Below are 10,032 nucleotides of genomic sequence, written 5' to 3'. Positions count from 1 at the left end.
ACACCGAAGGTAGGGATGGATGCATGAGCTGCCCATGGGGGTTCCCCATCCCACTGCTGGCCTGTTCTTGGAGCCCTTGGGAAGCGAGGGCAGCGGGGAGCCAAGCAACCAGTACTGGGTGCTGATGGGGGCTGTGAGGAAGCCGGGGTGCTGCAGGCTCCCCCACAATGGCATCTCTCCCCTTTTCCAGACAACCGGCTGATGGCACGGCTGGCAGCGCCACGGGGGACCCGGCCGCCGAGCTCTGTCTGTCCATGAGGAGCAGCTCAGGGAGCCCGAGTGCCCGGCAGAGCTGGGAAGTAAGTTGGGGCTGTAGTGGGACCTCAAAAACCCCCCTTGCATCCAACGCCAGCAGAGGTGGGTGGTGGCATTCCACAGGGGTGGTGGTGCTCCCTGTCCCGGCTGATGGGTGGCAGCCTGTGGTGCCAGGGTGATAGACAATGGCACAGCCACACTGGGAAGTGCCCAAGGGGAACTTGGGGGCAATGAGATCAGTTCTGGCAGGAGCCAGGCTGCTGCACCCCACTGCAACATGGGGCTGGGTTGTGTTTCCCCAGTGGGCACCGTTCCCCTGCGCCTGCGGCGGTCGCCTGTGCTCAGGCACAGGACCAAGCACGAGTCCCTCTCAGAGATGGAGGGTGAGCCCGGACCGTCCTTGGATGCTGAAGGTGAGACACGATGCTAAAGCAGGCGCTGGGGTACGGAGGGTCCCGCCATGCTCACAGCTGTGACCTCTCCAGGTGCCACGCCGCAGGACTGGCCCCGTGCCGGGCTGGAGGAGCCGCAGACTGGCACAGGCACTGACGGCGAGCGGCCGCAAGCCCTGGCACAAACTGTTGGGAATGCACAAGACTCAGCTGCCGTAGACCAAAGACGCCCGGTGCCGGGCCGGGAGGAGCCGGCCCTGGGACAGTGAAGCCCCTGCATGTCACCACACTGTTCCCAATAAAACCCTGCAAGCAAGTGCACGGTGCCAGGGTGCTTGGCAGCTGGGGTGCGGAGAGACGGGGCACCAGGCTGGCGTGGATGTGCCAACGATGGCATCGCCCAACTTGTGCCACGGGGACAAGCCAGGCCACCAGCATCGCCCAGGATGCCCAGGGACCGTGCCAGAGCCTGCAGGACGCATCGAGCGGTGTCGCGGTGCCCGCTGTGGGCTGCAGGGGGGAGAGCCGGTGATTTTTCGGCAGCCAGCTATTTTTAGGAAGTGTTCCCAAGGCGCTTTCACCACTCCAGCTCCTCGCCCCATGGGGTGCCGCTCTCTCCAGCCCCCGCAAGACGCAGGCTTCCATCGGCGGGACCACCACCCCCAGCATTCCAGCACGCAGCTCCAGCCCCCCAGATCCCCGACGGCACCAGCGCGATCCCGACACCCCAGTGGCTTTCTCCTGTGTTGCCCTTCGCTCCGGACCAAACGCATTCCTTACACAGATGTTTACGACAAAGCAAGATGCTTGTTTCGGTTTGGTTTTATTTCTTCTTCTTCTTCTTTTTTTTTTTTTTTTTTTTTTTTTTAATACAAGAGCCGTGTATTTAAAAAATATACAATTTTTATTTTTAATTTCTACAGCATAACCCTGCGGGATATTTTTTGTAACAAACGGTGCAGGACCCTACCCAAACTAATCAATAAAACGTCCAAACTCCTGGGGCACCTTCGGAGAGGGGATCAGGTTGTCAGGCCTCTGCCATTGCTGCTACAGTGGCACTGGGTCACCTCTTGTCCCCAGATGCCAAGGCATTTGGAAAGGATGGCAAGGTGGGAGAGGGATGCCAGCTCACATGCAGGCATTCCTGCATGGATGCTTTTTTTCCCCTCTTGGCACTGAGGGTGCTGGCTTTCAACAGGTCATATCCCAGCATCCCTGGGCCAGGGTCTTTGCAGCCAGGTCAGCCTACTCAGCGGTCCTCTTGGTCACAGGGGTCCTGGTGTCCCCACATCCCCCCCCAACTGCTCTTCCCAGTGTTTTGGAGGATACGGTGAAAGAAGGACAGAATGAAGAACGGGCTAGGCTCAGGAATCCTCCTCCTCCTCCTCCTCTGTCAGTATCCAGCACGCCCACTTCAGCATTGCCTTGGAGATCCTGTGAAAACAGACAGGAGGAGCTGAGGTGAGAGGGAACCCGGCTGCGGACACGGCGCGGGGGCAGCCGGAGACAAGGGGTAAGGCAGAGGTTGGGAACTTGCTGTAGGGATGCAAGCAGTGATGCTCACATCCCACAGCAGGGACAAGGGACAGCCACACAAGTCCATGGCTGCACTGACCTGATAGACTGTATCTGCTGGCAGAGCTCGGGGCTTGGTGCCTCATATTTGTACTGGGCTGGTTTCCTCACGTACTGCAAAAGCAAAGGGGAGGGTGAGATGGGTCTGACCCAGACGCACAGCCCTGAGAGCCCAATACCCCTAGGAAAGCTCTGGAGTCTCTCTCTCAATTGTTTCCTGCTCTTTTGATCTTATTTTACCCAGATATCTTGGAAGATGCTCCAGAAATTGATAGTTCCCACTCAGCTCGGGCTCAACCACATCTTCACCATCCCTGGAGGGATTTAAAGGCATGTGGATGTGGCACTTGAAGCCACAGTTCAGTGGTAGGTGTGGCAGTGCTGAGGGAACAGTTAGACTCAGTCTCACAAGGTCTTTTCCAGCCTAAATGATTACAATTCCCACGGTGTTCCCAGATCCTTCACCATCTACACCGACACCTACTTTAAACTTCCCATCCCCACGGGACGATGAGGAAAGATGCTGGGAATGGACATGAGGGGTGTGGGCACAGAGAACCTCCCCAGAGACCCCCCAGGCCCCAGGGACCCCACCAGCTGCTTCATATCTACCGGCTCCAGAGTTCTGCGCTGCTCCGGCCTGGAGCTGGGGCCGCTCGCAGAGGATGATGCTTGCTCTTCTTCCTCCTCCTCCTCCTCTTCCTCCTCAAGCTCCTTTCCATGTTGCAGCCCTGTCTCCTTTCTGCTCTTCTTTGCACCCCGTGGGCTCCTGAGCTCTGATCTCCTGCCCGTGCCTGTCCCCCTGCCCCTTGGGGTGCCCTGGGGATGCTGCTGCTCGCCGGGGGCCAGCAGTGCCTGGTCATCTCCCACCATCAGCTTCCTCTTGACACCCGCAGCAGCTTGGTTCCGTGTCCTGGCAGGAGCTGGAAAAGGCTTCAACGCATCTGGAGGGAAAGCTGTGCCACCGGAGCACGCCTGCTCCCCCTGAGGCATCCTGTTGGGCATGGATTGCAAGCTGGTGCTGGGCAAGACAGGGAAATCTGGAGAAAGAGTTGGCAGGGTGGTCTGAGAGCCCCTTGATCCCTGCGGGCCTTGAGCAGCGCAGGGGGCACCACAGGCTGCCCCCAAAGCTGATGCTGCCTGGCTGGTGCTGGTCTTCAGTGGACTGGGATTGCTGTAGGAGCAGAGCAGGGAGGGAGAGAAAGTCTGTACTGGCTCTCCCTGTGGCAATCTCTTGGGAGAGTCCTGGCTACACAGGTCTAGCAGGTCGGGGGTGTTGCTGTCAGCAGACACATCTTTCTGGGTCTTCAGGGAAGCATCAGGTTGAAAGGTCTTCTCTGCTAAGAGGAAACACATCATCAGTTTGGGCAGGGGGTTGGTGGTGGGACCTGCCCCAGCATGTCAGTGTGGGCTGGAGTGTCAGAGCTGGAATGATGCAGGCACAGGGCAATGAGAACAAAGCCAGGCTAGAGTTGGGGCACATGCAGCTCTTGTTTGCAGATCAAGCACTAATTTTTGGCCAGGGAAAATCAAGCCAGCATCCAGGATGAGCTACACCCATTGAGAAGAGAGTTGTCTCCTGCCAGCAAGGCAGGCTGGATGCCCTGGGACATGGGGACTCACCATCTGAAGAGCTCGGGGTCAAAGACAGTGAGGGGATCCTGTTCCAGGGGTTGTCCAGGGATCCCTCCAAGCTATCTGACAAGGCCAGTGACTCAGCATCTGCAAGGAAGAGGCTGGAGGGTTGACTCTGGCAAAGAAAGCAGCTGCCCACTTCCAACCCTGTGCACAAGGTCTCAGACAGAGACAGCTCTCAAGAGGAATTCTGAAACCCTTTCCAGCCCAAAATGGGGTATTCAAAGACCCCAGCCAGCAGGCAGTGGAGAGGCAGACACTGCCCAAAGAGCAGGCAGTGAGAGGAAGACCTTCTCCTACAACCTGCACTATCCAGGATAGCATCTCCCTTCACCTCCTTCTCTACACAGAGCTTCTGCAGGTACTTGTGCAGCAAAGCTTTGTGACACCAAGCTCACTGAGGTGACACAAACCCATCCTGGTGCTGAACCAGAGTCAGTAAGGAGCCTACACTTGGGCAGGAGACTCAGGCTCTGTGCTGGCATCAAAGGGACAAAATGACTTGTGTTCCCAGCATAATGAACTAAAGCTGCTCAGCTTCAGGAGGCTGCAGGAACAGAACCACTCCCTGCCTGCTCAAGGTCTCCAAAGACCTGGCCATGCTGGTACCTCCTCTGCTCAGTCCAAGGAGGTGGGTTGAGCCAACTGCACAGGAAACTAATAAGAGGCTGGATGGGATCTGGAGCAAGTCCAGAGGAGGCCACAAGGATGATCCAAGAGTTGGAGCACCTCTGCTATGAAGACAGGCTAAGAAAGTTGGAATTATTCAGCCTAGAGCATAGAAGGCTACAGGCAGAATTCAGAGCACCTTCCAGTACCTAAAGATGCTCCAAGAGGGATGGAGAAGAACTTCTGACAAAGGCATGGATTTACAGGACAAGAGGGAATGCCTTCAAACTGACAGAGGACAGGGTTAGATTAGATATCAGGAAGAAATTCTTCCCTGTGAGGGTGGGGAGGCCTTGGCATAGGCTGCCCAGAGAAGCTGTGGCTGCCCCATTCCTGGAAGTGTTCAAGATCAGGTTGGACAGGGTTTGGAGCAATCTGGTCTAGTGTCCCTACCCATGGCAGGGGACTGGAACTAGACAGTTTTTAACACCCCTTCCAACACAAACCATTCTGGGATCTGGAGGACCCGCTACTCACGGCTGGCTTGGGATACAACACTTGGGTCCCCTGGCACTGTCCTGTCATCACTACTCTTCCCAGGAGTTGTTTTGTTTGTATCTGCAATGAAAGGGGCGCTGTTGGTCGCATCCCAGCATGTGGCACAGCCAGAGCAAAGGAACTGTCCTCCCCACTCCAGGGAGGCCCTCATTTCGTATGGCTGGGCGCTGCACTGCCCATCTGGGTACCCTGCAGATGCAGACACTGCACTGACCTGTCCTGGAAGAATCACAAGCAACTTCCTCCTCCTCAGGAGGGATCACCAGGGTGTTGACTGGGACCATGAAAACATCATGACCCTGCTGAAATGAGACATGTTATGTGGTTTTCCCTCTCCGGGTGCAGGAGCCCACCTGTACCTGCCAGCCGAACACCATCTCCCTCCCCAGCCAACCTCCAGCTCTGCCCACCGCCCTTCCCCTTCCTTCTCCCACCCCACCAGAGCACCATGAGCTGTCGCAGCCCCGCCTCAGCTGCTCCCAGAAGCCAGACTGACCTCTTTCTTGCGCTCTGCCTCCCACTCGGTGACAGGAACCTCGTCCGTCACCGTCACCGTCTTCTCCTCGGGCATCCGTAAATCCAAGCATTCCTCAGCATTTTCCTTCAAAATCTCCAGCTGGTTCTGTCCTATGGCATCAATTAGCTGAGAGATGGAGGGGTCTGAAGCAAGAACACAGAGACACATGTGGAGCAGACAGCTGAACTCTGGCAAGCCCCACTTGCAAACCCTTTTACTTAGCTGCATGACTGTTGTGTGCACTGAAATCTGTGGAAATATCCAAAATTCTGCACTTTCTTTGCTTCTAGAAACTCTCTTTCCTTTGTCCACACTTCCTGGGCCAGCAGCATGAACACAGCATGCCATGTCCCATACTGCTTCAGCTATCAGCACTGCCTCATCCTGCTTTGGGTTTAGCAACATATCCTTGTGAGATCTGGCCATACTTGTGCTACCTCTGCCTAACACACACCAAGCTGAGGAAACCCAGCAACTCTACGAGGCAGCCAGAGCATCGTGTGTCCCCCACAACTCTTTACCTGAGCTGGAAGCATTCCTCACAGCAGGATTCCTCCTGTAATGACCAAGGAGAAGACAAAGCCAGGTTAGGGATGGGTCATATGCAGCTCTCGGTCATAGATCAAGCACCCTGGCTTGGCAGAAGAGGCTTGTGAAAGTTGTGGATTCCCCACTGAGTGCTGGGATCCCAGGGATAGACATCAGGGAGCCTCACTCCTGGAGATGGACTGATGGAGGGCCCCAAGTATCTCCAGAGTTGGGTCTCCAAGGGTGGAGGGAGGAATGAGCTGTGCAGGGCTCACCCACCCAGCTGTGCTGCCCACCACTGGCAGGAACAAGCTCCCCACGGGTGTTTCCTCCCAGCTCAGAGGAAGGGGCTGGGGATGAAGAGCCCTCTGTGTCACCAGGATCTCATTTTTCATGGTCTACTCAGCTCTGTCACAAGTTGGGGCAGGGAGTCACAGGTGAATCAGGAGCTGCCACCACACTACCGGCCCTTGCCAGCCTGCCCTAACCCCAAGCCCAAGCCTGTATGCTCTCATCAGGGTGTCTGGATACACCTCTCAGCCCCACACTTACAGCCACAGCTCCTTTATCTTCTTCACCACAGAAGGCTCCTGGTTCCTGCAGCAAGAGAGAAGCCAGTTACTGTTTCTCTCCAAATCCCCATCTTCCATCTCCTTTGCCATGGAGACAATCCCTCTTTCAAAAGGTGCCCACCACAACCAGGTCACACCAGGACCCTGGAGTCAGTGCTGCTCTGGGAAGATGAGGCAGCTCCCCTGAGCAGAGCCCCCTACCCACCCACCCCACAGGCCTTACCCATCGGATGATTCTATCCTCTGCCTCTGGATGGGCAGCACGATGAACTGCTGGGCTGTGAGGTAGAACTCGCAGTCCTCCTGCGGGGAGAAGAGACCCTGCAAGGCACCTCTGCAGTCCCACCTCTGCCCTTGCCTCCCCCAGGGCCAGCCAGCACCCACATACCCACCCCACCTCTGCCACCAAACCCCCAGCCTAAGTGAGGGTCCCCTCACACAGGACAACCCCCCTTAAACGGGGGGTTTGTACCCTCCTGTGTCAGCTGATGGCTCCTCAGCCAGCCCCGGGGAGGCTGTGGGGACACCTCTGAACCCCTGAGGGGACAGCAGGCAGCTCTGCCACCAGCCCACACAGGTCTTCTGCAGCTGCCCAACAGTGACAGCCAGACTGCCCCAGGGGGAGATACACCCCATCCCCAGGCAGGGCTCATCCCCACCCCAGAGCCCAGGCCAGCTGCCACACACCTCCCAGGAGCTGCAGACGAAGATGAAAGGCCACCCACCCATCATCTGCCCATCATCTTCACCCATCATCTGTGCTCAGCTCCTGGCAGCAGCTGGAAGCAGGCAAGTGTGCAGGCACAGCAAGGTAAAGGAACAGGCTGCTTCCACTCCTCAGAGCACTTACCAGTCTGGCCTCCTCCTGAAAACACACTCTGTACTTCTGCAGGACGACAATTCTGCAGGTGAGGCCGGCAAGCTGGACCTGCATGTGGACACTGGAAAAGGAGCAGAGCAGAAACACCCTTGGAGAGATGAAGAATGGAGCTGGACCCCCCCAGACACACAGTGGGGCTCCCCCAACAGCTCTGCCAACCACACTAGGGCATGCTGGAACATGTCTAGGCATGAGCAGCAGGGACTAAGGGCTCCTTATTCCTTAATAATTCCTGCCTAAGAGCAGCTTCTTCCTGCTGCTTATCCTTGGCTCTGCTACCTGCACTCCACCAGTTTAAGGGTGTCCAAATGGGGAAATGGAGGAAAGCACTGAAGGAGCAGCCCATGGTTAATGCTCTGGCTCCTTTCACAAAACCCACAGGCTCTTCAGTCCTTTCTAATGGTATCACAGCTTCTGCCACGGCCCCCTGCCCATCCCAGCCAGCCGAGACCGGAGCACAGCATTCCAGCTTGCTTCTCTTAGCAGCTCTTTCACACCGACTTCCCACCCTGAGATTGCTTTAGCTTAACACAACCTGAAACAAGACCAGGCAGGAGCCCCACTAGCAGCTGTGGAGAACCGCTGTCCCAGCCACAGGTGAGTCATGGTGGAACCCACTTTTCCTCTGCCTGCAGAGCATCGGGTGTAACGACCACGCGGATGTAGTGGGATCCATCGGTGACCTGCAGAGAAACACTCTGGAGGACCCCAGGCCGGTCAGGGGCATCTGAGTCACTCATGACCTGTCAAGAGATTGGGGAGGATGAAAAAAGAAATCTCGTTTATAGACCTGGAAAAGGCTTCCCAGGAAAGCTGTCACGGCACCAAGCCTGCCGGAGCTCAAGAAGCGTTTGGACAATGTTCTCAGACACGTGGTGTGATTCTCACTATGGGCAAGTCCTGGTGGGCAGCAGAGGTGGAGTGGGCTCAGCCCACGCTTCAGGACAGCACCAGTACCAGCAGTGGGCAGGGCTGCTTTCAGGACTGGATAAAAAAAACTGAAGAAGAGGGTAGATTTGGGAGTTACAGTTTTGAAACAGAGGATGGAAGGCACAGCTGGAGCCCAGGGCCCAACTGTCATCCATGGTGTGGGTACAGGCTGGAGAGTGGTCACACCAAGGGAACTCTCCCCATTAACCCCTGAGACCTCGGGTGAGAGGGGATTTCCTTATTCACTGGTGACTTCATCAGCCCAGGCACAAGAGATCTCCTGCTTGGGAGAGGGGACTTGGAAGAGGGAAACAGTGATTTCACCACCTCCATGTCTTCAGATGGGATGAGGAACAGGACCACAGAGTTGGCTTTCTCTGACTGTTGCTTATTTCTCCCCATCTCATCTCTCCTCCTATTTAAATCACAATTCCCATCCTTTTCCTTCCTGCCCCTGTTAGCGAGGAGACATGTGAGCTTCTTCAAACATCTCCTTCCCCAAAAGAAGTCAGGAGATGGCCAACAATAATGTCCATGGTGGGATGCTGCTACAGCACCCAAAGGCTGTGGGGGAACCACAAACCAGAGCACTGGAGCTGGGTTCCCTCAGCAGACATCAGTAACCCATCACAAGGCCCACCCAACATTTGCTTGTGCATCCACTTGTCTCACAGCATCTTCATTCAAACCTTCCAAGCCCACACCAGCACTGACTCCACTCAGTTGTGTTCCTCCTGCTTCCTTCCTCCTTCTAATCAAGCCTCAGACATCCCAGAGTCCCCTGACTAAAGCCTTCAGGAGCAGGTTTTGTGCCTTAGATCTCCATGTCCTGAACCACTAAGAAAGAGGCTCTCCCAGGAGAGGAGAACGAGCTCGTGGTCCCACCAGGTCTCACCATCAGGCAGGATGAGACTCCAGACACCTCAGCAGGTCCTGTTTCTGCCTCGTGCTACTGTCAGGACCCTCCATCATCAACTGCCATGTTACAAGGAAGGGATGCAAAGAGGACAAGGAGGAAGACAAGGCAGCCTGCAAGTGTAAGCCTAGGAGAGATGACCTCTGAGACTCACAAACATCTCGGGCAAGAGCAGGGCACACCTACCATAGGTGAAAAGTCAGTCAAAGCTGCCAGAAATGGGCAAAGCAAAGTTCCTCCTCCTCAAAAAAAAAAATTAGAATCAGGGACATTGAGGAGGAACGGTCACACATCCACAGCCACCAAGTGGGGAACCACGGAGCACTTGCATGAATTTAGATTTCAAGGGCTGTTGGAGCACTTTGGGACAGTCCCTCTCAGTACCCACCCGCACCACCTGCCCAGCCAGGAGATTCTCATGGTAACCCAGCTGGTTATCCTTCAACAAGAGGCTGACGATCCACGGCTGTAGGACGTAGATTTTGGTAAAAGACACATCCTTGTGTACAAACATAGACCTGCGGGAGAAGAGACACCAAGCCATAAGCAATGCACCAACATCCCGGGAAGGGTTTTGAATCCCAAACACAGCCACAAACCCAGGAGATTGCTGAAATCCAGCCCAAATCCCACCACTTCTCCACAAGGACCCATCCTGAGGG

The 10,032-nt window shown here is 55.9% G+C and overlaps 2 protein-coding genes across 6 annotated transcripts in view; one reads left to right on the top strand and one right to left on the bottom strand.

Annotated features, from left to right (window-relative positions):
• The window catches only part of CARMIL2 (capping protein regulator and myosin 1 linker 2), a 23,007-nt gene extending 21,571 nt beyond the window's left edge, over window positions 1-1,436 (top strand). Inside the window, 3 exon segments of the mRNA XM_029965501.1 lie at window positions 218-299; window positions 558-668; window positions 741-1,436. Coding sequence (XP_029821361.1) covers window positions 218-299; window positions 558-668; window positions 741-916 — 369 coding nt within the window. The 3' untranslated portion in view covers window positions 917-1,436.
• A 96-nt stretch (window positions 1,437-1,532) lies between these two features.
• LOC108641382 lies at window positions 1,533-9,966 on the bottom strand. Of its 5 annotated transcripts, none has more exons than XM_018083011.2 (13): window positions 9,759-9,966; window positions 8,143-8,267; window positions 7,495-7,585; window positions 6,868-6,947; window positions 6,625-6,669; window positions 6,066-6,100; window positions 5,524-5,687; window positions 5,242-5,329; window positions 5,007-5,087; window positions 3,849-3,947; window positions 2,838-3,562; window positions 2,266-2,339; window positions 1,533-2,084 (listed from the first exon to the last, which is right to left on the bottom strand). In XM_018083011.2, the coding sequence occupies exons 1-13, from the start codon at window positions 9,912-9,914 to the stop codon at window positions 2,015-2,017; spliced, it is 1,833 nt and encodes a 610-aa protein (XP_017938500.1). In that variant the 5' UTR covers window positions 9,915-9,966; the 3' UTR covers window positions 1,533-2,014. The 5 variants fall into 5 exon arrangements, with proteins under 5 accessions (XP_017938500.1, XP_017938508.1, XP_017938516.1 ...); XM_018083019.2 differs by having other exon boundaries at window positions 5,242-5,326; XM_018083027.2 differs by lacking the exon at window positions 5,007-5,087.
• Window positions 9,967-10,032: the final 66 nt, after the last annotated feature.

Source organism: Manacus vitellinus, unplaced genomic scaffold, assembly GCF_001715985.3.
Source record: "Manacus vitellinus isolate BGI_N305 unplaced genomic scaffold, ASM171598v3 scaffold_10_pilon, whole genome shotgun sequence".
Taxonomy (NCBI): Eukaryota; Metazoa; Chordata; class Aves; order Passeriformes; family Pipridae; genus Manacus; species Manacus vitellinus.
This window is presented reverse-complemented; position numbering and strand designations above follow the sequence as displayed.